Source organism: Ahaetulla prasina, chromosome 18 (assembly GCF_028640845.1).
Source record: "Ahaetulla prasina isolate Xishuangbanna chromosome 18, ASM2864084v1, whole genome shotgun sequence".
Taxonomy (NCBI): domain Eukaryota; kingdom Metazoa; phylum Chordata; class Lepidosauria; order Squamata; family Colubridae; genus Ahaetulla; species Ahaetulla prasina.
The window spans coordinates 4,445,593-4,473,385 of record NC_080556.1 but is presented as its reverse complement, the minus strand read 5'-3'; the positions used below and the strand labels follow the sequence as shown (position 1 = coordinate 4,473,385).

The 27,793-nt window shown below is 46.0% G+C and overlaps 2 protein-coding genes across 6 annotated transcripts in view; one reads left to right on the top strand and one right to left on the bottom strand.

Annotated features, from left to right (window-relative positions):
* Positions 1-18,839, top strand: part of VWA1 (von Willebrand factor A domain containing 1) — a 28,455-nt gene extending 9,616 nt beyond the window's left edge. For all 3 annotated transcript variants that reach the window (XM_058161005.1, XM_058161007.1, XM_058161006.1), the window contains 5 exons: positions 4,763-5,326; positions 13,268-13,546; positions 14,833-15,105; positions 15,684-15,953; positions 17,096-18,839. In XM_058161005.1, coding sequence (XP_058016988.1) covers positions 4,763-5,326; positions 13,268-13,546; positions 14,833-15,105; positions 15,684-15,953; positions 17,096-17,139 — 1,430 coding nt within the window. In that variant the 3' untranslated portion in view covers positions 17,140-18,839. The remainder of the gene's footprint in view (positions 1-4,762; positions 5,327-13,267; positions 13,547-14,832; positions 15,106-15,683; positions 15,954-17,095) is intronic.
* LOC131186979 (uncharacterized) overlaps positions 1-27,644 on the bottom strand; it is a 78,291-nt gene extending 50,647 nt beyond the window's left edge. The window contains exons 1-5 of one of the 3 annotated variants that reach the window (XM_058161009.1): positions 27,494-27,613; positions 24,978-25,117; positions 22,627-23,431; positions 21,504-21,677; positions 21,052-21,268 (exon numbers count right to left, since the gene is read on the bottom strand). In XM_058161009.1, coding sequence (XP_058016992.1) covers positions 21,100-21,268; positions 21,504-21,677; positions 22,627-23,431; positions 24,978-25,117; positions 27,494-27,543 — 1,338 coding nt within the window. In that variant the 5' untranslated portion in view covers positions 27,544-27,613 and the 3' untranslated portion in view covers positions 21,052-21,099. Of the gene's footprint in view, positions 1-19,411; positions 21,269-21,503; positions 21,678-22,626; positions 23,432-24,977; positions 25,118-26,302; positions 26,440-27,493 lie in introns of those variants that run through there. The other 2 variants (XM_058161010.1, XM_058161008.1) reach the window with 2 other exon arrangements.
* Between the last annotated feature and the right edge of the window lie 149 nt (positions 27,645-27,793).

The window sequence follows — 27,793 nt, the reverse complement described above, 5'->3', positions numbered from 1 at the left end:
AGTATTCCAAGTGTGACCTTACCAAGGCATTATAAAGCAGTAATATAAAGCTGGACTGGGGGCTGGACTAGAAGACCTCCAAGGTCCCTTCCAACTCTGTTATTCTATTCTATTCTATTCTATTCTATTCTAAACTTAACGAACTGCAAGTGAGTTTACTTAACCATTGTGGCAAGAAATAAAACGGAGCAAAACTCACTTAACAACCGTCTTGCTTAGCAACAGAAAATGTTGGGCTCCATTGTGGTCATAAGTCGAGGACTACCTGTACATCTGTTGGGGACAAGAGTCCAATGCATGCTACACCGGATGGTGTAGCGGTTAGATCCTGGGTCAGGAGGAGGCCTTAGATAACTTTGGCTAGTCTCCATTCCTCTGCCCACCTTCAATAGGGGTTGTTGTAGCTGTGGAGTTACAACAAGGAGAGAGAGTGCAGGATTACCCACCTCTCCTTGAGACATTAGCAGGAAAAGCAGGAGCAGCAAACCTTTCCAAGCAGCCCGCCTAGGGGTTAGATTTCCTTCCGTTCAAATAAAAATCCCAACGATGTGATGGGGGGGAGGGGGGAAACAGCCATCAGGGATAATTTCCCCCCTTTCCTGCCACATTAAGAAGTTTAATTCTGTGGCAACGATTGCAGCGGTTTTGAAGCTAACTGGGGTGGTGGGGCAACACCGCAATTTTATCGCCCGGAAGACCAATGAGGTGCATCAGCCGAAAAGTAATCAACGTAGCAGGCTGAGAAAGGATGGGTAATTCGGCAAAACGTGGGATGGAACAAACAGAGCATCCCTTTCCTTGTGTTTTTCACTTGTAAAAATGTGTGCTTTTATTTATTCTTCCTCCTTTGGCAGTTGCAAAGCAAGACTTAAACTCCGGTCCCACTGAGGTTTAAAGGTTTTCTTTATGGCCAGCCTTCTGTTTACACAGCTCCGGTCCTCTGCTCCCCATCTGTGCATTCTTTGGGGTGGGGGTGGGGGATGTTGTTGTTGTTTCATCCGAGTCTGTTGCTATGTAAGTATATCAAGAACCACGGGGCCGCTGGCATCTCAGCCCCGGGTTCTGGTTTCTTGGAGGGGTGAGGGGATTAGGGATGTTCTCTTTTTCCGCAAACAAGTCCATCTGGGAATTTCCAGGGACGTCTCCCCCACTTTGAACTACGTTGAAAAAATGCATAGGGTGAAAGCAGTGGTGGGATTCAAGTAATTTAACAACCGGTTCTCTGCCCTCATGATTTCTTCCAACAGCCAGTTTACCAAACTGCTCAGAAAGTTAACAACCGGTTCTCCCGAAGTGGTGCGAACTGGCTGAATCCCACCACTGGGTGAAAGGTTCCTAAGATGCTGGGAAAAACTCCTGAAGTCTAGGAAACAATCCAGTCAGATATTTAATAAAAAGAAGGACTAGGGGAGACATGATAGCAGTCTTCCAATATCTCAGGGGTTGCCACAAAGAAGAGGGAGTCGGGCTGTTCTCCAAAGCACCTGAGGGTAGAACAAGAAGCAATGGGTGGAAACTAATCAAGGAAAGAAGCAACTTAGAACTAAGGAGAAATTTCCTGACAGTTAGAACAATTAATAAGTGGAACGACTTGCCTGCAGAAGTTGTGAATGCTCCAACACTGGAAATTTTTAAGAAAATGTTGGATAACCATTTGACTAAGATGGTGTAGGGTTTCCTGCCTGGGCAGGGGGTTGGACTAGAAGACCTCCAAGGTCCCTTCCAACTCTGTTGTTATATATACACATACATACATACATACATACATACATACATACATACATGCATACATACATACATATATAGTGTGTGTGTGGGGGTGTGTGAAATCCAGCAGGTTCTGACAGGTTCTGGAGAACCGGTAGCAGAAATTTTGTGTGGTTCGGAGAACCAGCAAATACCACCTCTGGCTGGCCCCGGAGTGGGGTGGGAATGGAGATTTTGCAGTATCCTTCCCCTGGAGTAAGAAGGGAATGGGGATTTTGCAGTATCCTTCCCCCAGGAATGGGGAGGGAACGGGGATTTTGCAGTATCCTTCCCCTGGAGTGGGATGGGAATGTATCCTTCCCCTGGAGTGAGGAGGGAATGGAGATTATGCAGTATCCTTCCCAGTGGTGAAATCCAGTCAGATCTATCCGGCTTGCGCAAACTAATAGCGCCAATGGCAGGAGGCTCCCCCCACCCGCTGGAACATCATCATGTCCCATTTTTGACCCCCTGTGCATGCACAAAAGGCTCTCCCACGCGCTCCCGTTCCCGAAACGGTAGCGAAGGTAAGTGGATTTCACTGCTGATCCTTCCCCTGGAGTGGGATGGGAATGGAGATTTTGCAGTATCTTTCCCCTGCCACGCTCACCAAGCCACGCCCACCAAGCCACAACATGCCCACAAACCCAGTAGTAAAAAAATTTGAATCTCACCACTGGTGTGTGTGTGTGTGTGTATATATTCCCCCAAAGAATCAAAAAGCTTATTCCAACCAATGCCCTCCCAAAGAAGTTTGGGTATCATTAGCAACAGAACAGAATGACGAAGAGTTAGAAGGGACCTTGGAGGTCTTCTAGTCCAACCCCCTGCCCAAGAAGGAGACTTTATAGCATTCTGGACAATCTCTTCTTTAAAAACCTCCAGTGTTGGAGCAACCCACAACTTCTGGTGGCAAACAGTTCCACTGGTTAATTGTTCTCCCTGTCGGGAAATAGAATAGAATTTTTTTTAAAGAATAGAATAGAATAGAATAGAATAGAATAGAATAGAATAGAATAGAATAGAATAGAATTTTATTGGCCAAGTGTGATTGGACACACAGGAATTTGTCTTGGTGCATATGCTCTCAGTGTACATAAAAGAAAAGATACGTTCATCAAGGTACAACATTTACAACACAATTGATGGTCAATATATCAATATAAATCATAAGGATTGCCAGCAACAAGTTATAGTCATACAGTCATAAGTGGAAAGAGATGCTTCTCTCCTTTGATTCGTTTCCATCCGTTGCTTTTCAAACCCACCCCAGATACCTGGGAGGGCGACGGATTGAGGAGGCAGGCATGAAACTTAGCAAGAGCCGGAAAAGATGGGGCGATCCCCATCTTGAAGCTCCACCCACCTAAGTCCTGCCGGGCATCCCGCACCGTCCAATCAGAAGCCCTCCTTTTGGGAGCCTGTCCTGCCTCTCATCTTCCTCAGTCTCATTTCCTACCATTAATAAAGGGGATGTGTGTTCAATTCAGCTGAGGCCGCAGGAGTGGGGAGGCCACGTGCTCGGATCTCTCTCTCTTCTCTCCCCCACCCCGCCCCATTTACCTGCCTTGCCCCCAATTCCAGAAGGGATCCAAAAACCACACTCAGCCTGGCATTTCCTGGCTGATGATGATAATTCTGAGCCCTACCCAGCACATTTCTTGCCTCTGGCGGTGTGGGAAAACAGACCGCGGAAGTGCAAGTTGCCAAAGATTGAAATTGGTCATTCCTGCGCTTTTCTTCATGGCGCAAAAAAAAAAAGAGAGAGAGAGAGAGAGAACAGATTTCAACCTGTCTGGTCCCTGCCGTGGCTTTGTTGTGTCGTGGTCTTTTCTGACTCTGCTGCGAAGAGGGGGTGGGGGGTGGGAAGGCTGACGTGTCTGGATTCCGCCTCCCATCAGCCCCGGCTAGAAGAGTTGTCCTGGGGATGATGAGCGCTGCAGTCCAAAGTCGTTTGGAGGCTCCTTTGGCTTATGTGACCCTTGTGAGAGGTTGCTTTGAAACCAGCGGTCACCAACCGCGGAGGAAACGAGAGGATGTGGCGGGGATCGGCTGCGCAAGCGTTTAAATATTTTCGGGGAGGGCTTATTTTCAGGAGGGGGCGTTATTTTAGGGCACGCGCTCAAAAGCCCGATTGGGCTTATTATTATCAGGGGATGTCTTATTTTCGGGGAAACAGGGCAGCTGGCCAAACTTGGCACGGGCAGCGCCGCTGAGAGAAGAAGGGTGTTCCCCCAAGCAGGGAAACATCTGATTTCCATCATGTGCTACTGGGAAGGTTTCCGTTCTGCTGCTGGTGGCAATTTGTAAACCCTGCATGGAGCTGAAGCATCGGTGCCCGCCCCCCGCCCCCATTCAGAGTCCAAACCAAGGAGGGTGGGGGGTACTCTGTTCTCCCAAACCCAGACTAACGTTTTGGGAAGCCAGGGAGTAAAGAGAGCCAATTCTCAGTGTCCCATCTGGGATGCGTTTTGCCCCTTTTTCCGCTGCCAGAGACCCGTGTCGGCATTTGCAGAAGCGAACCGATGAGTTGGCTTGTTTGTTTCAGCGTCCGGAGTAGCTCGCGCCATAGCCTTGGCCATTGGCGAGTTCAGAACCAAAAAAAAAAAAGACACAGCAAGGAAAGGAAAGGGGACCAAGGGGTAAAAACGGAAAACACGAGAAACGCAGTTAGGTGGATGGGAAGTCTCGAAAGAAACCCAAAGGTGCTTTTTTTCCAAGAGGCAACTGGACTTTCTGTGGTTATATAATGAAATAAAATCTCAGAGCGTGGCAAAAATAGCCACGAAGACATCCGGAAGCAAGCTCAGTTTGTTGAGTGACCTTCACCCGGTGGTAAAATGTCCAGTTTTGGTTTCTCTCAGTGGGGTTTAAACTTTAGAAGTGAAGTGGTTTTAGGCTTCCATCTGATTTTGATGTGCGTCTTGAACCTATTAAGGTCTCCTTCCTCTTGGAAGGAAGAGAAGGTATCCTGATCACGTGACATTCCCGGGTTTCTTTTCCACCTGTTTTCCAGGTCTTCAACCCATCCTTCCTGATTTGGAGGGGGATCTCCTCTTCCTCTTAGACAGCTCGGGCAGCGTCTCCTCCTACGAGTTCTCCAGGATCAAGGAGTTCATTGCTGAACTGCTTCTCCCGTTTACCTTTGGACCTCACGATGTCCAGGCCGGCATTGTCCACATCAGTACCACGCCCATCCTGGAGTTCCCCTTTGACCGGCATTTCTCCACCGGGGCCATCCAACATGCCATCCGCAACATCCAGCAGGTGATGGGGGACACCAATACCGGCCAAACCATTTCCTTCGCCAAGGAGAAGCTCTTCACCGTGGAAGCCGGGGCCCGTCCCAGCGTCCCCAAAGTGCTGGTGTGGGTGACCGATGGCTTCTCCAAGGACGACGTCGCCCAGCCCATGCAGCTTCTGAAAGACATGGGGGTCACCGTCTTCATTGTCAGCACGGGGAGGGGCAATTACTTGGAGCTCTCGGCTGCTGCCAGCCAACCGCCGGAGAAACATCTCCACTTTGTCGATGTGGATGATCTGGGCCTCATCACCAAGGAGTTGCAGGATTCCATTGCAGGTAGTATATTGGGGTGGAATAGCGATAGCCCTTAGACTTATATACCGCTTCACAGTGTTTTACGGCCTTCTCTAAGCGGTTTACAGAGCCAGCCCTGTTGCCCCCAGCAATCCGGCGTCCTCGTTTTACCCACCTTGGAAAGGTGGAAGGCTGAGTCGACCTTGAGCCGGTGAGAATCGAACTGCTGGCAGCCGGCGGTCAGCAAAAGTAGCCTGCAAGTACTGCAAGCTGTCCTCCTGGCCAAGGGAAGTTTAAACGGGAGTACAGAATATTATCACTGGTTTCATCAGCCATTATTATTGGTTTCATTAGCCATTATTTCAGCAGCCATTATTATAAATCGATGGCTTACAGAATACAGAATGACACAATTGAAAGGGACCTTGGGGGAGGTTGTTAAAAAAAAAAAAGCTTTTAAAGGGTTCTGACGATCCCAGCTGAGCCGCGCGAGCATCAGAGGCTTTTTTTTTTTACTTTTAAAAGCATTTTTTCGGCCAAAGAAAAAATGCTTTTAAAAGTTTTTTAAAAAACAAAAACCTCTGATGATCGCACGGCTTAGCTGGGGCAGGGGGCGGGGCCAGGGATTTTTGCTACCGGTTCTCCAAACCACCCGCTGCCATTGCTACCGGATCGGGCGATCCAGTCTGAACTGGGAGCATTTCACCCCTGGAATGGGCCCTCGGGGAGGTTCCACCCGGATTCTTGGCAAACTTGGATCTGATGCAGCCGAGCACTCTCCTTTTCTGTCCCAAGGCTGTGGTTTTTCTCAACTCCAGCCGGTTCCCATATGTTCATTTTGAAGGACACAAAGCGATCGAAGACTGGAATCTGGGCTCGGGGGGCTGGAAGACTTGGCAGCTCGGGAAGTGGTTCAGAAATGGCACTGTAATATCACATCATATGAGAGCTTGTCAAAGGCGCCCTTTGTTGTAGCACAGAAGGGCATTGTTTTCCAGACGGGCTTCAAGACTTTTCTCTTGAATGCCTCACATCTGGCGATGGAGTGCTGGCAGCCTTTGGAGGAACTGAAGAGACACAACCGGCTGCCCATCCCCTCTGGAATGCAGCCTCTCGTTGGGTTGGCTAATAACACTAATGCTTAGGGACCATAACCAGCACTCAGAGGGAGAGGGGAGGTTAGAAAATCTGATGGATGGATGGGTGAATGGATGGAGAGAGAGAAACAGAGAGAGAGAGAGAGAGAGAGAGAGACAGAGACAGAGACAGACAGAGACAGAGAAACAGAGAGAGACCAGAGACACAGAGAGAGACAGACACACACAGAGAGAGAAACAGAGACAGAGAGAGACAGAGAAACAGAGAGAGAGACAGAGAGAGACAAAGACAGAGAGAGACACACACAGAGAGACAGACAGAGAAACAGACAGAGACAGAAAGAGACAGAGAAACAGAGAGAGAGACAGTGAGAGACAGACAGAGACACAAAGAGACACAGAGAGAGACAGAGACAGAGACAGATACAGAGAGACACACACACACACACAGACAGACAGAGTCAAGGAGAGACACACAGAGAGAGACAGAGAAACAGAGAGACAGAGACAGAGAGAAACAGAGACAGAGACACACAGAGAGAGAGAGAGAGAGAGAGAGAAACAGACAGAGAGACAGAGAAAGACAAAGAGAGTGAAACAGACAGAGACAGAGACAGAGACGGAGAGAGACACACACATACACACACACACACACACACACACAGAGAGAGAGGGGGGGGGAGAGAGATACAACAGTACCACAAGTATGTAGAGATTCTCAGTCATCTAGGTCATGGTTGTCCCAAAAGTGCTTTTTCAGGAGGCAACTGGACTTTCTGGTTTTTTCTTTTGAAGAAGTTTTACTTCTCATCCAGGAAGCTTCTTCAGCTCTGAAGAAGCTTCCTGGATGAGAAGCGAAATGTCTTCAAAAGAAAAAACAAGAAGAAGAAAACCCAGTTGCCTCCTGAAAAAGCCACCTTTGGGAGTAGCAGATGTAGTTTTGACATTCTAAATCAACAAGCAGGTAATTATTATTAAATCTGGGTAAGTCCAGTCTGGCGAAGAGAAGGACTAGGGGTGACACGAGAGCAACTTGCAACATTTGAGGGGCTGCCAAAAGTTGAGGTGGGTCAACCCTATTCTCCAAAGCACTTGAAGGCATCACAAGAAGCAATAGATGGAAACTTACAAAGAAACCTGGAACTAAGGAGAAATTTCTTAGAAATTTTCTTAGAAGTTAGAACAGTTCACCACTGGAAAAGTTTGCCTCCAGACGTTATAGGTGTTCCAACACCGGAAGTCTTTTAAAAAGAGATCGGACAGCCGCTTGTCCAGAATGGTACTATAGAATTTCTTGCTTCAGCAGGGGGTTGGACTAGAGGACCTCCAAGCTCCCTTCCGACTCTGTTATTCTGTATTCTGTTTAAAATCTCCCAATGTAAACGAGAGTGTTTTCTATCCCTGGGGCCGTAGAGCCTTCCCATCTTCCGAATCGCTGTTTAGATCTACTGGCATGCCTTCAAGAAGGAAGAAAAGCTAGGGGGAAAAGGGGAATGAATCGAAGGAGAAAGCTGGCTTCGTTTCCTACCACATCGTATTATATTCCTTTCTCTCCTTTTTTTTTTTAAATCCAGTCCTCCCAGATCAAGAGACTGCCTTAAGCACGGGTCCCTGCCAAAGAGGACCCCCCTGAAAGTCCTCCAAAGCTACGGATGAAGTCCCAAAACTTCTCCAAGAGTTGGCATTGTGCCCCCCACCCACTCCCCTTCGTTCTTTTTGTTCCCTTTTCTATGCCAGGGTGAGTCCCTTCATGCCTGGGTGATCTCACCCTTCTGGCCCGCAGTTGAACATGTTTGCAAGCCATTCGTTTCCAGAATCGGCCTGACAAAGCAAGCTTGCAAACAGAGCTGCTGTCTTCTTTAAAAATATATATATCTTTTTGCGGCTTTTTTCTGCTCCACCTTCTTCAACCGTCATTCCCTTTCTATTCTTTTTCCCCTTTCCGTAAAAAAAAAAAAAATATTTGGCAAGGCTTCATCCAAACTCTTAAAAAAGATTCAGCCGTCGTCTCTTGGAGTTTCTTCTGACTTGACTTTTCTTCTTCTCTGTTAATTCTGGGCTAGGGGGACGCGGTGGCTCAGTGGCTAAGACGCTGAGCTAGTCGATCAAAAGGTCGGCAGTTCGGCGGTTCGAATCCCTAGCGCCGTATAACGGGGGTGGAGCTCCTGTGACTTGTCCCAGCTTCTGCCAACCTAGCAGTTCGAAAGCAGGTAAAAAAGGCAAGTAGAAAAATAGGGGACCACCTTTGGTGGGAAGGGAACGGCGTTCCGTGGGCCTTTGGCGTTGAGTCATGCCGGCCACATGACCACGGAGACGTCTTCGGACAGCGCTGGCTCTTCGGCTTAGAAACGGAAATGAGCACCGCCCCCTAGAGTCGGGAACGACTAGCACGTGTGTGCGAGGGGAACCTTTACCTTTAATTCTGGGCTAGTGTGATGACTTTTTTTGGAACTGCATCTCTTCAGCGGCCTTTTCCTCCATTCCTCTTCGAGCCAGGTGCAGTTTGTCTCTAAACAGAAGCTTTGCACATTTAGGCTAAAGTTTCACGGTTAATGCTGTTGATATGTTTGTCGCCTCCAAAACATTGCACAAGATATATATCTTGCGATTCTTTCTCAAGAACCACATTGAGAAAATGAGACTATTTCTCCCCATTATTACAGGCTAAGAGAGTGAAGGAACATTTAAGCTCTTCCAGATGTTGTTGAGTTCAGGAAGTCCTCAACTTACGACCGCAATGGAGCCCAAAATTTCCGCTGCTAAGCGAGACAGTTGTTAAGCGATTCCAACCCCCCCCCCCCACCAATTTTACGACCTTTCTTGCCACAGTTGTTAGGTGAATCACTGGCAGTTGCTAAGTTAGTAACATGGTCTTTAAGTGAATCTAGCTTCCCCGTTGACTTTTCTCGTCAGAAGGTCACAAAAGGGGATCACGTGACCCCCGGGGAACACTGCAACCGTCATACATGTGAACCAGCGTCTGAATTTTGATCACATGACCATCAGGAACACTGCAACGGTCGTAAGGGTGAAAAAAAAACGGTCACGAGTCACTTTTTTCTCATTGCTGTTGTTGCTTTGAGCGGTCACTAAATGAACGGTTGTAAGTCGAGGACTGTGCTGCGTTGCCTTTCGTAGTGTCCATCTCTTAACTGACTTCCTCCGGCGCATCGAATTGGGCAATGCGCATTGAGCTGTCAGCCGCCGCAGTTTGTTTCTGAGGTGGGAGCCAAACGTGGTATATTTTAAACTTTAAACTGTGCAGACCTGCAGGTGAGACCTGAGTAAATGTTGCTTCTTTGGGCGGGAAGCTTACAAATACCCGGACCTGTGGGATGTAGTTAGAATATTCTAGCCCAGGCAAAGGCCCAGGAGGATGGAAAACGCCGGCTTCATCCAAAACAAACGCAAGGTTGGTTGAATTCATCATTAAACCCCGAGGCTGTAATTTTTCATTCGAGGCACAGAGGCCTCGCCAGTCTCACCAAACTGGCTTTGTTGTTTGGACTTCCGTGGCCACCACTAAATTGGCACTAACTTGCCACGGTTAGTTGCCAAAGGTATCGGTGGGAACCAAAAGCAACAGTTCATTGGCAAGAGAGAAAGTTTTCCCTTCCTTCTTCTGCGGATGAAAAACCATTAATTTTGTGGTATTTCTGTTAGCCCAGAGAATCATTGCATACCAATTCAGAAAAGCACATGCGATAGTAAACTGATAATAAGCAGCTTCAAATGCCACAAGGTATTTTTGTCTTTCCTTCCTTCCTTCCTTTCTTCTTTCCTTCTTCCCTTCCTTCCTTCCTTCCTTTCTTCCTTTCCTTTCTTCTTCCTCTTTCCTTATCTCCTTCCTTCCTTCCTTTCCTTTCCTTTCCTCTTTCCTTATCTCCTTCCTTCCTTTCCTTCCTTCCTTTCTTCCCTCCCTCCTCTCCTCTCCTCTCCTCTCCTCTCCTCTCCTTTCCTTTCCTTTCCTTTCCTCTTTCCTTATCTCCTTCCTTCCTTCTTTCTTTTCTTTCTTTCTTGCAAGTGAGTGCCATGGATCTTTCTGAAAGTAGCTTGTTAAATAAAAACAAGGCTTCTGTTGCAAACCCTCAAAGATGGGCTGCCTGCAAACCAAGCAGTTTGAACAAGGCTAAGAGATTAAACAAGGTGGCTCATTGGCTAAGACGCAGAGCTTGTCGATCGAAAGGTCGGCAGTTCAGCGGTTCGAATCCCTAGCGCCGCGTAACGGGGTGAGCTCCCGTGACTTGTCCCAGCTTCTGCCAACCTAGCAGTTCGAAAGCAGGTAAAAAAGGCAAGTAGAAAAACAGGGACCACTTTTGGTGGGAACAGTGTTCCGTGCGCCTTTGGCGTTGAGTCATGCCAGCCACATGACCACAGAGACGTCTTCAGACAGCGCTGGCTCTTCGGCTTTGAAACGGAGATGAGCGCCGCCCCCTAGAGTCGGGAAGGAACCTTAAAGGAACCTTTACCTTTAAAGAGGTGAAACAAGGAGGTTTAAGAATTTGGTGGTTGCTTTTAAAACCTCGATGTATGGCTGGATTCTCTGGGGATACGGATTGCTCTCAGGGGCTTATAAGGAAGTCTAAAGCTCAACCAAAATACAAACCAGAAATAGGACGAAAGATTATACAGATGACATGCCTTCACAAATCATATAAATCTACATACGTAATGCAGGATTTACACATTTAACAAGAATTTCCTTGGAAAGCTAATTTGGGACTTGGAGACATTTCAATCCGGTTGCTGATGGTAAAACTAGCATTTTGTTTAATGTTTACATTTTTTGGGCTAAGAGGGAACATTGGAAACCTTCCCATCCTTGCAGTCGCTGTCTTTGTTGCCATCTTCTGGCGAGATCAAAGATACACAAGTGCTTCCTAAAAGCATCTTCCCACATTTCATATAATGCAAATTACACTCAGGCCCTTCCCCATTTGTTCCTCTTTTTTTCCACAGCAAATTCCCAAAGGATGGAAACTGGAGCTGGCTCTGTTGGCTCCCACGCAAGGGACGTGCTCTCTCTAAAAGTTGTATGTCCCTCAGACCTCAGAAGGGCCAAACAAAAGGAAGCACCAGTAGATACCCAAGAGTGGATGACTAGAATAGAACAGGATAGGATAGGATAGGATAGGATAGGATAGGATAGGATAGGATAGGATAGGATAGAATAGAATAGAATAGAATAACAGAGTCGGAAGGGACCTTAGAGGTCTTCTAGTCCAACCCCCTGCTTAGGCAGGAAACCCTACAACCACTTCAGACAAATGGTTATCCAACATCTTCTTAAAAACTTCCAGTGTTGGAGCATTCACAACTTCTGGAGGCAAGTTGTTACCACTGATTAATTGTTCTCACTGTCAGGAAATTTCTCTTTAGTTCTAAGTTGCTTCTCTCCTTGATGAGTTTCCACCCATTGCTTCTTGTCCTGTCCTCAGGTGCTTTGGAGAATAGCTTGACTCCCTCTTCTTTGGGGCAGCCCCTGAGATATCGGAAGACTGTTATCATGTCTCCCCTAGTCCTTCTTTTCATTAAACTAGACATACCCAGTTCCTACAATCGTTTTTCATATGTTTTAGCCTCCAGTCCCCTAATCCTCTTTGTTGCTCTTCTCTGCACTCTTTCTAGAGTCTCCACATCTTTTTTACATCGTGGCGACCAAAACTGGATGCGGTATTCCAAGTGTGGCCTTACCAAGACCTTATAAAGTGGTATTAACATTTCACATGATCCTGAGTCTATCCCTCTGTTTATGCAGCCCAGAACTGTGTTGGCTTTTTTGGCAGCTGCTGCACACGGCTGGCTCATATTTAAATGGTTGTCCACTAGGACTCCAAGATTCCTCTCACAGTTACTACTATTGAGCAAGGTACCACATATTCTGGACCTGTGCATTTTGTTTTTCTTGCTTAAGATGAAAATGAGCAGCGTAAGGGAAGCTTAAAAATGCTGCAGGAGTGGGAACCAATATTAACCACAAAATCCTACAAATAACATAATCCTACTCGCTTTTTTGCATTATCTTGTATGCTGCAATCCACGCAGATGCTTACATCCTACAATACCCGGTCTAAATCTTCTGCCCTGGGCAGAGGGCTGGACTAGAAGACCTCCAAGTTCCCTTTCAGCCCTACGATTCTGATTCTAACTGCCGGAAAAAAGAGCTGATCCAACACAAGCACGATAGATCTAATTCGGTCTAGCGTTAAGTATGAAAACCTGTTATATTCAATCAGGCATGAACATTATAAACTCTTAGATGTGGTCTTATCAAAAGCAGGATATCATTACGGGTTCACACCTTCAATCATCTCTCAAGCAAAGGGCCCGGCTTCATATAACTAAGCCCAAGTTTTTTTAAAAATACGTGTTAAAACTAAGTTTGGCAAACTGTAATAAGAGAATAACTAAGATTGCAACCATCTAAGACAGGGGTCTCCGACCTTGGCAACTTTTAAGACCTTGTGGACTTCGACTCCCAGAGTTTCCCATAACGGCTGGGGAATTCTGGGAGCTGAAGTCCACGTGACTTCGAAGTTGCAAAGTATGGAGACCCTTAATCTAAGCTTTTTTTTTTTTAATTTATATCCCGCCCTTCTCCGAAGACTCAGGGCGGCTTACACTGTGTTAAGCAATAGTCTTCATCCATTTGTATATTATATACAAAGTCAACTTTTATTGCCCCCAACAATCTGGGTCCTCATTTTACCTACCTTATAAAGGATGGAAGGCTGAGTCAACCTGGGGCCTGGTGGGACTAGAACCTGCAGTAATTGCAAGCAGCTGCTGTTAATAACAGACTGTCTTACCAGTCTGAGCCACAGAGGCCCTATCATCATGTGGCAGGAACACAGCCCAAATATATCTTTCTTCCCTTCCCTTCCAGCCATCATCCAAGCTAAGCGTCTGAAAGCCACAGACGTCTCCGCAAGCAGCTTCCGTCTCATGTGGCCCCAGCTTCTGACGCGGGACACCGGCTACTACATTTTGGAGTATGCCCCGAGTGGCGAACCCCGGCGGAAAGTGTCCGAACAACTCACCGGCGACCATACTGGCATTGTGGTGGCACAGTTAGCCTCGCAAACCACTTATGAGGTTGTCCTCATCCCAGAATCCAACGAGAAATACATCCCGCCACAAACTACCAGGGTCACCACTCTGGAAGGTAAGAGAAGGGAGGGGGAGGGAAATTTTCCTGTTGGGTTTTTTTTTAATTTTTAAGAACATACATCCGATTGGAAAAACAGGCCCAGTCCTGCCTTGTCATTGTTAATTATGATAGCTCTTGTTACTGGTGGTGGTCAAGACATTAACTGCTGGTTATTTTGGCTGGACGTGCCAAGACGTGGGCCTTTCCACAGGCCGCAACCTAATGTTCAAATTTCCCAATTGTTAAAGTATTGAGATTTAAGAGCTAACCAACTATAAAGCTGATGCAATGAAGATGAATCAGCATTGGTATTGCCGGTTGTAGAGTACAAATGAATCCAAAACAGTTTTTACCACTTTAAGAGGTGTGTTTATAAAGGCAGCCAGGAGAGGGCGTATTCTCTCTCCTTGTGTTCATTGCTGAGTTCTCCGTGTAGAGTTAAGAAGAAGTTTGATTGCTTGTCAGGGATTTGCCAACCACGTATATTTCTGTATATATCTTGCATACATACCACTGTTAAATGTCTAAGTCTCTGTCTGCTGTGTTTTGCTCCTGGGTTGTCTCCTATTAGTAGTCAGGCTGCAAATGCTCTGACAAATGTCAACGGAAATTGGGCCAAATGGAAACCTCTTATGGACTTTTGACTGGAAAAAAAATAAAAAAGAACTTGTGGATTCATGGGTCTGGCAATTGAAAAGGCTAGTTGATGGAAGGAGATTCTGATGTAAACTCAGAGTAAAATATAAATACAGGTAGTCCTCGACTTATGACAGTTCATTTAGTGACCATTCAGAGTTGGCAGCTGATTCATACTTATGATGGTTGCAGGGTCCTGGGGGGGATGTGTCATGTGATCATCTTTTGCAATTTTCTGACAAAGTTGATTCACGAAACAAGTGTGCTATTAACATAGCAACTGCGGTGATCCACTTAACAACTGTGGCATGAAAAGTCGTGAAATAGGGCAAAATTGAGCTAACAACTCTCTCGCTTAGCAGAGAGAAACTTTTGGGCTCAAAGGTGGTCGTAAGTCAAGGACGGCCTGCACATTGATAAGTGCTATCGAAACAGTCAGAAGGCACTTTTCCGTCGTCATTTCTCCTTCTTAGCTGTTCAGAGTTATTTCTTCTTCTGTTTCTTTTTCTATCATTTGTACTGCTTTTCTCTCTTTAAAAAATGTCTTCGGTAAAAATTGTTGTCACAAAAATACCAGGCAATGCATTTTTGGAAGACCGCTTTGACCAGGTCAGGCTCTGCGTCCCCTTTTTTTTATTATTTTATTGCGTTGCTTCTCTCCGCAGATGTGGTCAGCCCAGCCCAGATTCTTATCTCGGAGTCCAAACCCCACAGCATCCGGGTCAGCTGGTCTCCCATCCTAGAGAGTGTGGCTGCCTATCAAGTCATGTACGGTCCCCTGAACGACAACTTAGTCCAGCTGCAAGAGGTGGACGGGAGGCTCAACAGCACCGTCCTGGAAAACCTCCTGGCCAACACCAGCTACTTGGTGACAGTGTCTGCCATTTATAAGTCTGGCAAGGAGAAAGCCCTCTCGGCCAAAGCCTGCACACGGGAAGGTGAGCAGGAAAGGAGGGAGGGAGGGAGGGAAGATGTCAGGGTCACGATTTAAGAGCTGACCAGCTGCTACGATGATGTAATGCTAGGAATGAGTCAGCAAGGTTTTTGGGCTCGTATCACTTTAAGAGTCTGTAATAAGAAGAGGCCCTGTTTGGGGGGTGGCATATCTCTCTCTGTGTATGTGTGCTTCCCTGCCGTAATTGCTGATTGCTGTTCGTTTGAGATCTGACTAAAGTACATGTATGTATATATTCTTTGTGGATAAAAACCACTACTTAAATACAAACCTCTGTTTACTGTATTTGCTCCTGGGTTGTTTCACATAGTCACACTGTGCACACTTTGACAGAAGAACTGGGCACGCTTAGGATCCCAAACAGCTGCAGAATAAGGCTGCTTGATTGTCCTCCTTTGATTAGCATTACAACTGCCAACATCCCTCGCCCGACTTTCTCCTGTGGGTTGCCCACTTGGCGGATCCCAGCACCAATTGTGATTTTTTTCCCCTTGTTTCGGCCTGGAGAAAGCCCATGCATTGTCCTCATTCTTTTTTTCTTTACTTTTCTTCAATGGACAGAATACTCCAAAATAAAGCACCTCCATTTTGAAGATCTGAGCCCCAGCTCTGTAAAGGCCTCCTGGGATCCAGCAGGAGGAGACGTGTTGGGTTACCGTGTTCGCTGTCGGCGGCAAGCCGGCCCTTCGACCCTCCTCAGCGTCTCGCCACAGATCCACAGCGTTCTGCTGTCAGATCTGACCCCCGGCAGCAACAACGAAGTGTGCGTGAAGCCTGTGTACAGAACCCATCCTGGGAAAGGACTGTGTCGGATGATCCATCAGCAGCCTGGTAAGAGGCGCAGGAAAGGAAGTAATTTAGGCTCTGCTGCCTGTTGATTGGCCTTGGTAACCCAAGAGGTATCTCTAGGATTGAGGGAGTCTGAAACGTGAGAGAGGAGAGGGTCCTTGCTATTTTTTAAAATGCACTGCTGCTTCTACATGGTTGCTGAGCCAATTTAAATTCTCATTGAATGAAAATTTTTAAGAGATATTCTAACAGAATATAGTGGAGAGGAAGAAAGACAATGGTTTGGAGGTCAGGGCAATATTTTTCCCTGGGGTGGGCTGCTGGGGATTCGCAGGGGCTCGAGAGAACCTCTAGTTAAGATTCTTTGCAGTTCGGAGAACCCCCAAATCTCATTCCCTGGCTGGCCCCGCCCACCCTGTCCTGTCTCTCCCAGGAGTTTCCACGTGGCCCATTTTGGATGCAGGTAAGTGCAGGGTGCTTGCGGAGGCCCGGGGAGGGTGAAAAATGGGCCTACTGGAAGTTCAGGAAGGGCGGAAATGGGCCCAGCCTCCAGAGTCTGGGGAGGCAGTTTTTGCCCTCCCGGAGGCTCAAGAAAAGCCTCTGGAGCCCAGGGAGGACAAAAACACTCCCCTCCCCCGCCGCCGTGGTGGAGGCCAGCTAGGCCACGCCCACCCAGCAACCGAGCAGAGAACCCCTTGCTAAAATTTTTGAAGCCCACCCCTGCCTGGATCCCTAGAATAAGTGCAAGGTGGCCTGAGAAATTTAGTTTTTTCCCTAAGAAAATTGGGACTTCTGTTTCCAAAGGTCTCCAGTTGTGCCTGGCAGACAACCAAGAACTTCGTTTCCAGTTATAAGCAGGAGGAAGAAACATGGCACAATATTTTATTTTAATTTGTTAAATCCCAAATGGAGCCACACAATTTAGCATGGAGCCGATAAGGAATTCAGATTCAGATCAGGAATTTGCAAGGAACGCGCTCCCCCTGGTGGCCATCCTAGAAAAATCCCCCGTGAAATACGCTACCGTACTTCCCGGGTTTCCTTTATCACTTTATATAGCTACTTGCAATTGTTATACAAGTTTTCTCCTGCTTCAGCGTATTCTGGAAATAAAAGAGACTCGGAAGGCAATCTAATTCATACATCTGATGATGCTTCTTTGGGTTTTTTTTCCCCCTTTGCAGCTTCAACCGCAGGTGGCTACTACCGGCACCGGCAGAGAGTGTGAGAGTTTGTGAGCGAGTTTTGTGGGCCAGAAGACAAGGACAAGCCTGGCACAATGGTATCAAGACACCAGGATGAGGGAGGTTGAAGCCCCAACCGTTTCAACTCCCGGCTACCCACCCTGTTCTGACTTGCGTACAAATGCCCCCACAATTTGGTTCGGTTACAGAAAACAGCTTCACAGGGATATTGGATGTTGTAAAGAGTCGTTGCTCACTGACTTTCCTTTCCTTTCCTTGGAATACCAGCGAAAAGACTCGAGTCTTGCTTCTTTCGCGTTGTTATTTATTTGTGTTTTCTATGAAATGGGAGGGAGGAGAGAAAGCGCCCCACCCAAAATATATATATATTGGTTCCTTTCTCACATGCAAGCGAGAACATTCACCTTCTAATCTGCATTCTGAATTCTAAGAACGTCCTTCTGCTTCAAAAGCTATTGCAGTTCGATTGGGAAAGTGGGGGGGGGGGAAGGAATTAGAAGCACAAGGCAGATCCCAAATGATTCCTTGGTTATTGTCCAAGGTGGCGGCTCAAAAATCTTAGCGGTTGAACACTGTCGTCATCTTAAATTAATCACCTATAATAGAATTCCGAAGACTTCCTTGAGGCTGAGGGAGAGCCCAGAGCAAAACCCACTGGCCACTGATATTTCCTGTTTTATTTATGCGCATTTGCTCTGTCCTTGGAAGGAAATAATTTTAAGACTGCCGGGATGTAAAACTCTTCTTCAGCCTGAGTGTCGCATTAACTTTTTGAGTAGTGGGCCAGGAGCCACATTCCAAGAAATAGGTGGACCAGAACCACGGATTTGGCAATGGCAGGATGCAATATGTGACCGAATAAAATTGAGAGGTACGGTTACTGAACAAGTAAACTAGTAGGCCAATGAACTTGCTTAATCCCAGTCTACTTTGGGTGGCATCAAAAATTTCATTTGTTGCGGGGTGGGTCGGAAATGTAACCATTTAGAGAAGTAAAGTGGAGCGCCTCTGCCATAGATACTAGGGGGCAGCAGAGACAATGACCTAGTAAACAGAGATAAAGACAGGTATCAAAGGATAGCTAAGATGCTCAGAAATAATTTTGAGAACAAGGTAATATATATTGTGCAGGGAGCATTACACGTGGCTGGATCCATCGGTGACTGCCTGAATTGAACTGTGGCCTAGGCAGCAGAAATAATTGCACTTTTCTGGAAATGTGAGAGAGGTGGCAGGGCCGCCTCAAACCTGTCACATGTTCGGTGCAGAAGACACATAACCTGAAGCACTTTGGGAAAAAGTAGTTTGCAAATTACCCTAATCTGACCAGTTTATACAGCACTGCCAGACAATTGGAGCTCAGAGCCTTTTGTTAAGACAGCGAACAAACTTGTTTGAAAAATACAGTATTGTCATGACCCATCCTGGCAGGCGGATCCCAATAGATTTGTGGACCACCCAGCTGGAGATGGCGGACCTCAAATACTCAGCCTGAAAAAATCTCTTACCATAAATCACTGCAGCTTAGACAACTAGCTCCTTGAGATGAAGTTCAGCCAGAATCCCAAAATGTTTGTTTTTCCATGTGTGTTTGTTTAACTGTTTCATCGTGGAAGCCTCCATCTGCATTAGAATTGAATTAGCCCAGACAACAGTGAAATTTCTCAGCCCAGACTAGTTAACAGAAAGGCAGGTGTTTGTGTGTTTGTTTGTTTGTTTGTTTGTTTGTTTAAAAAAGAGACAACTGTAATAATGCAAGTAATGTTGTGGCTTGTGGCAATTTTGTAATGAAACCCGAAAGCTTAAGATGGCTTAATTCCTGTTTCAGAATGTGTATGTGTCATAACCATCTTGCCAGTCGGAAACCATTTCATTTTCTCCATAATTCTTTCATGTACCTTTTTACTAACGCAGTAGCCATTGTCTCTCCTCGGCTTACTCCAGCAGCGACATTGTCATGTATCCTTTGAAATAAGGTGAATTAAACAGAGAACAAATGAGGCAAGTAATTTGGAATATTTTTCCCCCCCTCTTTTGGATGCGATCCCACCGAATGCAATGCCGTGGCATTCACGGTTCGTTTTCAAGGAATGAGACTCAAGAACATTGTGATCTGTTGACAAGAGGGTTTTTTGGAGAGCAGAAACTGGGGAAAGAACGAGAGATTTAATTTCCTGCAGGGTACTTGAGGGCACTCGGATCCTATGTCATGCCAGGAAAGATCAAGCAGAAGTACATAAACAGCCATGCAGTGGGTGGGTGGGGGTGGGGGTGGAGGAGCAGAAGTTTAAAAAGGGAGGGAAGAGATCTGTTGATTGGCTGGTCAAGTCTGTATTTGGAATTAGCTTGCTAGGAAATTGTCAGTGTAATGACGTCTGTACAGCGAATGTAGAAGACCAGTTTAGAAATCTCCAAGTTTGAAAAATAATGATAAAAAAAAGAAATACCATTCCACAGAGAGCGCTAGTAAATAAGAAAGCTTCTACAAACAAAACTGATTGGCAGAAAAGAAATATCCATCCTTGGCCAGTATGGAATTTCTTGTCAACCGGCAAATTGTTAAGTAGGAAACAGGATAAAATGCAAATGTTTCGGAACGTATGTACTCAGGACTTCTATCCTATTAGGTTATAAGGCAGGGGTGTCAAACTTGATTTAATTGAGGGCCGCATCAGGGTTGTGTTTGACCTTGGGGGCCTAGGGTGGGGGTGGCCAGTTCAACATCACTCGTATCGGGGCGCCTGTGGTGGCCCGAGTGCTCTGCCAGCGAAAACGGGCTCCCGAGCTCCATTTTCACTGGCAGAGCCACCGTGGGCCGGTCCTTTGCTGTTTCCAGGGCAGCCCCACGGGCCAGATCTAAGCACCCCGCGGGCTGGATCCGACCCTCGGGCCTTGAGTTTGACACCCCTGTTATAAAAGATTACCTCTAGGTAATTGGATAAAAGATTCCATAATTGTGCAAAGACGTTTGGGAAAGCTGGTTCGAATAGCCGTTTCGAAGGAATCGTCTCTATTAACGCAAGCTGCCTTTGTTTTTTCACTCACAAATTCACGGCAAGGGCATGACTGATCAATGAGGATAATTCATCATAGAATAATTTGTGTTGGTAGGGAGATGGTTTTGATTCCCTGGTCCATGTCATATAGTTTCTGCAGTTACTCACCAAGGACGATACCAAAATGCTTGTGAGCCAGTCATAAAAGTGAGTGCTTCAATAAAAGAGATACATATATCTAGAACCCTTCTGACACGTCAGTAACAAATTAGATATCTTCTCTCTGCAAGTCTAAGAATTAAACAAACCTCAAAAAAATATTAAAAACTATTACACCGAAATACGAAAGCCACCAAGTATAAAAGCATTTAATAAAAGATGGAAAACGTACATGCTCAGTTTTTTCCTCTAGTGTAATATTTACCTTTTATTTTTTGCTTGAGCCAAAGAAGATTTTCTCAATCAAGTTTTTTTTTTTTTAAATTCACAGTGCCCTCCCAATCAAAAAGTTAAAGCAAACGAGAGAAAATCCAAAGGGAGTGTCCTTTGCTGAACTACTTTGAGGCTGCAGGCAAATAACAATCAAATTGTGTCTCGCAAAAAGGCACACACGCACGCACACCAAATCGGCACACGCCAAGCCAGAAAACAGCCCACACCGCCTTTGACGCAGAGATGTCGGATGTTTTGCGTAATTCTCCCCAGTAAAGCAGGATATCCAGTTACCTCTTTCTCTAGCAAGGAATTTTTGCTCATTTCATTTCACTAAAGAGGCCCTGTCCTGTGGCACTTCTCAAAGTTTAAATCAGCTCTGAGTGATTAAGAACAAGGCATCAAAATGACTGGGCTGGACACTCGGAATCACACCGCCATCCCCCCACCTCCCCCAAAACAAGCCATCATTCACTGGGAATAGAGGAAGGCCCTGCTGAGCCTGACCTGCCTTTCTTCTGTCTCCTCTGATGTCCGATGTCTCCTTCGGCTCTTTTACCAGAAGGCCTTGAGGGAGGTGGAAGTGGGCTTCTGCTGGAACTCTTTCGATGCTCTTGATAGAGCCTCCCTATAATCAAAGACCGACTGTATCTCTGGGCTGCTTCTCAGAAGTTTGTTGTTCTTGTGGGCTTCGTAGTGGAACTGAGAGTCCCTCATTTCGTACCTAAAAACCACACGAAGGAAGCAGAAAAGGGGCTTGATTCCTGCCTCAGAGGAGTCTCGTTGGCCCTCTGCTTACAAACTAACGTTGCCCACGGAACCCCAGGATTAATATGTCCCAAACCTCATGGATCCAGCAAATCTCACCAGATCTCCACCTGGCCCTGCTGAATCGACTCTCAGCACCCAATCCAAAGAATCCACAGCCCCGGCCTAAGCCTTGGAGAGCATGTCCTCACCACTTGGGCCTGGGGCCACGGGTTCGTTCCAATTCCTGCTGCCTCTTTAATTCCAGCAGCCAGCCTTCTTCCACACGCAGGCGCTCGAGTCGGAGACGAGCCAGCTCTCTCTGGTAGGGAGACATTTCAATCAGGTCTCTCCCCATCGTGCTTTCGGAAAGCGTCTGCAGGAAGCTGAACCCCCGAATTTAAAAAAAAAAAAAAAAGATGGTTAAATGCCTTGCAGTTTCTCCAAGTCAACTGGTCTCTGCGCAACGCTGTTCTATACATAACCTGACTTCGTAACCACTGTTATTGTCAGCCGGGAGAACGATTTAGTAGAAGGTTTTCTGGCCTAATTAAGTTATTTTGCTGTTTGCCAAAAAGCTGGCACAGTGATGGCTAACCTTTTTGCCATCCGGTGCCAGGAGGGGTGGGAGGGAGGGGTCACACGAGCATGTGCCCACACCCATAACTCTATGCGCCCCGCCCCCGCGACCCCCCACACACACTCCCCCTGCTCCTGGCACGTGATGGCCTGGTAGGCCCATTTTTCTCTCTCACCAGGCTCCAGAGTCTGGGGAGGGTGAAAACCCCCGCAGAGGCCGAAAACGGCCCATTTGCCAACTTTCAGTCCCACTGGAGGCAGGAAACAACCCCAAAATCATCTGGCTGGCGCGTGCATAAGCACCGGAGCTGAGCTCGCGTGCCCACCGATATGGCCACACGTGCCACCTGTGGCATGCGTGCCATAGGTTCACCATCACAGATCTAGCAAGAGCATATGCCTATAACCTATGCCAAAAAAAGCAATCAATGACAAGCCTTATGCGCACAGGAGGCACAGATTGACATAAAAATAACCAATGACAAGTCTTATGTCCACAGGAGGCGTAGATTGACATAAAGCTGCTTCTGCACACAGGAGGGTGAATGGCAACCGGTGAATGGCAACCAGCCTCAGCAAAACATAGTTCCTGTGGCCTAGTAAAACTTTAAACAGCAGAGTTTGGATCCCCCTGCTGGCCCGTAGATAGTAAATGTCTCACAAAGGCAGAAGAGGGCATTTAATGGCCATGATTTGCTGTATTATGATAATAATTCTGAGTATGTTAGATCAGGAGGCCTAGAAGCCTCTTCTTACCGCTTGTTGATCTCCTCTGCGGTGGGCGAAGAGATATCGGAAGAAGCCAAACTGTAAGGACTCCAAGATTCCCTCGGTGCCCTCTGTCCAACTGCCTTAGTGGAAGTCCAGGTTTTCGATGCTAATGTTCCTGGCCTGAAGAACCTCAGCCGCGATTGTCTGCTTGATGTGCTTTTCTTTCTGACTCCCCTGGGCTTCCCCAGCTGAGGCGGAGGCTGGGCGCAGGCATTAGCCTTAGCCGAGGTGGGTCTCCAGATAGGCCTCGGAGACTGAGACCGCGATCGGAACCAGCGCGGACGTTTGGCATCCGGAGAGAAGGAGCAGGAGCGGGTAACCTCAGAGTGACTAAGCGAACGGCCTCTGCGGAATGTGAACGAGGACCTTTCTGGCAAGCAAGCTCGGACTGGAAACTTGGGGGGCAGCAAAGACTTGACCCCAATCACATGAGGGGCCCCGAGTTTCAATGGGACAGAAAGGTCCCCTAAGGCGGGAGAGTTCGGACTCAGAGGGCCAAATAAACCTGAAGTTTCGTTTAGTGGGGATGAATTTAGGGTTGGAAGGGCCAAACCCATCAAATTCAAGTTATCGTCTAAAGATCTCGCAGGATGTTTTGCTTTCAGTAACCATTCCGTCTCAGTGTGTGACCCTGATGGGTACCATTTGGAATTTAAGGGACTTGGGTCAGCCACCTGGTCCAGAGAAGTGTAATCTCGATCTGGATGGACAGTTAGACCGGCGGCTAAGCTGTCCACCTGAACCTTCAGTTTTCGTAAGCTTTCTTCCAAGTCCTCAATGGTGAAGATCCCTGTCAAAGAGTGAAATGAGAGAAAAGAGGGGAAAAAATCCATGCAGTTAGAAGACTGTGAAGAGAGAGATAGAAGCTGATTGCTTTTGAGTGTGGGGTGGAGGACTTCAAGGTTTTTAGGAATACAGATAGTCCCCGACTTGCAACCATTCAGTTAGTGACCAGCCATTACATTTATGATCATTGCAACATCTCCGTGATCATAATTCGGGTGCTTGGTAATTGACTCATATTTATGACGGTCGCAGTGTCCCGGGGTCACTTTTGCAACCTTCTCACAAGCGGGGAAGCCAGATTCACTTAACAACCATGTTGCTAACTTAACAACTGCAGTGAGGCACTTAACAACGGTGGCAAGAAAGGTCGTAAAATGGGGGCAAAATTCACTTAACAAATATTTCACTCAGCAAGAGAAATGGTGGGCTCAATTGTGGTCATAAGTCGAGGACTACCTGTACAGTCCAAAGAAGATCAAAGCAAGCAAAATGGCGGACACCCTCTTGCTTGTTTTGAAGCATTCCTCAGCCCTGCTGATCCTGCAGTTTGGCTCTCTGGACATTGTTTCAACTCCTACCCTCAAAACAACGCACTGCACACCAAAACAAGAACAGTTTTTTCCCCAAGCGCCATCACTCTACTAAACAAATAATTCCCTCAGCACTGTCAAACGATTCACTAAGTCTGCATTACTATTATTATTAGTCTTCTCCTCGTTCCCATCACCCATCTCCTCCCACTTATGACTGCATGACTGTAACTTTGTTGCTTGTATCCTTATGATTTACATTGATATTGTTTCCTAGTATGATTCGATTGCTTATTTGTACCCTCTGACTATCACTAAGTGTTGTACCTTACGATTTTTGACGAATGTATCTTTTCTTTTTATGTACACTGAGAGCGTATGCACCAACACAAACTCCTTGTGTGTCCAATCACACTTGGCCAACAAAAAATCTATTCTATTCTATTCTATTCTATTCTATTCTATTCTATTCTATTCTATTCTATTCCTTTAATAATAATAATGATGATGATGATGATGATAATAATAATAATAATAAATAAATAATATGTATAAATAAATAATATGTATAAATAAATAATAAATAATAAAACAATACAATATATTACAATAAAACTATTTAAAAAACTTATTCCATATGGCCTAAATTTAAATATAAAATACATAATATAAAAATAAACCCCATTTAAAACGAATTAAAAACCCCTATTAAGCCAGTCCTGCTCAGAAGAATAGGTAAAAGTCAGAAGTCAGGAAGTTGTCCAAGTCAGTCTCCCCTGAGGAGATCCTCTCTATGGGAGCGTGCAGTCGGTGGGAGGCATGTGGTAGCAGAAGGCGGTCCCAAGATATCCCAGTCCTATTCTATTCTATTCTTATTCCCATTCCCATTCCTATTCCCATTCCTATTCTATTCCTGAGGCTGAGACACAGCTGGCCTCAAATTTCAAAGTCACTCTGCACGTTCCCTGGAACTACGAGGCTTCGAACCTGCACCCCACTCCCCAATCCAGCACTCTTTACCATTTTCTTCCTCAAACAGCAATGACTTTCTCTGCTGCTCATCCCCTTGAAGAGCCGGGCGCCTCCCTAGGTTTACAAAGTCGATGTTGTGGGTTGCGTTGTTTTTTTGGCTGTTGTCAAGGAGCTCCTTTGAGGCCTCTCTAGAAAAAGAAAGGACAAAATGACATCACTTCAATGGCGGCTGTTAAAACTTAATCTAGAAACCACAACCGCCCCCATAGATTTTTTATGAATTATCCCATTCTGGTCTGGGTTTTTTTCCCATTTCTTAGCTCACCCCAAAAGCCGTAGGTAGGGGTCTTTCTTAAAAATACCCCAAACATTTTTATGCTTCCAGCAACCAAGGTAGGACCAGAAATAGCTTTTTTTTTCTCCTCCCACAAGGCTGAGAAAAGGCCCTGAGTGAAAAAATGCTCATCTGTTCATGAATTGGGCTGCCATATAAATTTGTTTGATTGATTTATAGTATATAAATATGTATAAAACATATATATATATGTTTTCTGAGGTTTTCACAGGTGTTTGTATGTAGGTCTTTGGTTGTTCGGGTTTTCTCCCATGTAAAATTGGAAGCATGAAGCTGAAACCTGAAGATGACGAATGAGACTTCGTCGAAACGTCACCAAGACACTTCCAATTTTACGCGAGAGAAACCAACAACCAATATATATATATATATAAATAATAAATAAATAATATGTATAAATAAATAATTTTAATTTTAATTTAAATTAAAATTTTAAAAACCTGAGGTGCCAAATACCTCAGTACAATAATTTTGGGAATGTCTCAAGTTTTTATACTGAAGCGATTTAGAAATTCATAAATAAAACAATACAATATATTACAATAAAAACTATTTAAAAAACTTATTCCATATGGCCTAAATTTAAATATAAAATACATAATATAAAAATAAACCCCATTTAAAACGAATTAAAAACCCCTATTAAGCCAGTCCTGCTCGGAAGAATAGGTATGTTTTCAGCTCGCGGCGAAAAGTCAGAAGTCAGGAAGTTGTCCAAGTCCTGGGGGAAGCTCGTTCCAGAGGGTAGGTGTCCCCACAGAGAAGGCTCTCCCCCTGGGGGTCTCCCCCTGAGGAGATCCTCTCTATGGGAGCGTACCGGTCGGTGGGAGGCATGTGGTAGCAGAAGGCGGTCCCGAAGATATCCCAGTCCTATTCTTATTCCCATTCCCATTCCCATTCCTATTCTATTCCTGAGGCTGAGACACAGCTGGCCTCAAATTTCAAAGTCACTCTGCACGCTCCCTGGAACTATGAGGCTTCGAACCTGCACCCCACTCCCCAATCCAGCACTCTTTACCATTTTCTTCCTCAAGCAGCAATGACTTTCTCTGCTGCTCATCCCCTTGAAGAGCCGGGCGCCTCCCTAGGTTTACAAAGTCGATGTGGGTTGTGTTGTTTTTTTGGCTGTTGTCAAGGAGCTCCTTTGAGGCCTCTCTAGAAAAAGAAAGGACAAAATGACATCACTTCAATGGCGGCTGTTAAAACTTAATCCAGAAACCACAACCGCCCCCATAGATTTTTTATGAATTATCCCATTCTGGTCTGGGTTTTTTTCCCATTTCTTAGCTCACCCCAAAAGCCGTAGGTAGGGGTCTTTCTTAAAAATACCCCAAACATTTTTATGCTTGCAGCAACCAAAGTAGGACCAAAAATAGCCTTTTTTTTCTCCTCCCACAAGGCTGAGAAAAGGCCCTGAGTGAAAAAATGCTCATCTGTTCATGAATTGGGCTGCCATATAAATTTGTTTGATTGATTTATAGTATGTATATATATTATATATATGTGTGTGTGTGTGTGTGTGTGTGTGTGTGTGTGTTTTCTGAGGTTTTCACAGGTGTTTGTATGTAGGTCTTTGGTTGTTCGGGTTTTCTCCCGTGTAAAATTGGAAGCACGAAGCTGAAGCCTGAAGATGACGAATGAGACTTCGTCGAAACGTTGCCAAGACACTTCCAATTTTACACGGGAGAAAACCCGAACAACCAATATATATATATATATATATCTCCATATATTTAAATATATATAAATAATAAATAAATAATATGTATAAATAAATAATTTTAATTTTTAATTTAAATTAAAAATTTTAAAAACCTGAGGTGCCCAATACCTCAGTACAATAATTTTGGGAATGTCTCAAGTTTTTATACTGAAGCGATTTAGAAATTCATAAATAAAACCAAATACATTAAAATACACCCCCTTCTTTCGCAGGCAGGGAGAAGGCCTAGGACTGCAACCTCCATCATTCCCAGCCAGCATGGGCACCGGGGTGGAGGGAATGGGGCTTTGGAATCCGACCTCTTTGTGTCTGTCAGGGACATATATATATATATATATTCCTTCGCCCTCAGGACTTTCCACACCCGAGGGACTACAATTCCCATCTTCCCCAGCCACCAACTCCACCACCCGCCCCAGCAGGGAATCTCCTCAGAAACCTCCATCGAGTGGTCCTCTCCCTAATTTCCTTCAAAAGCCCCGTTACCTGAGGGAGGCTCCGCGGCCTCGCACTCGCAAAGCCGCCTCCGCCGCCATCCGCGGCCTACCTGAGGCATCGCCTTCATTCCCCCCTCAAGCCATCGCCTCAACATTCCCGTTGCTACGGAGACGGGGCCGCCTCCTGGACGACCGAGACTCTACTAAGATTGGCCCTCTTCGCTTACCGTCCCTCCCTCGCCGTTTCTTTCTTTTTTTTTTTTTAGTTTACTCCTCCTCACCCCATTGGCTCCTCTTTCTTTCGCGGCTCAACTCCCTCAGAGCACGTGACTGAGATGGGGGAGCGAGG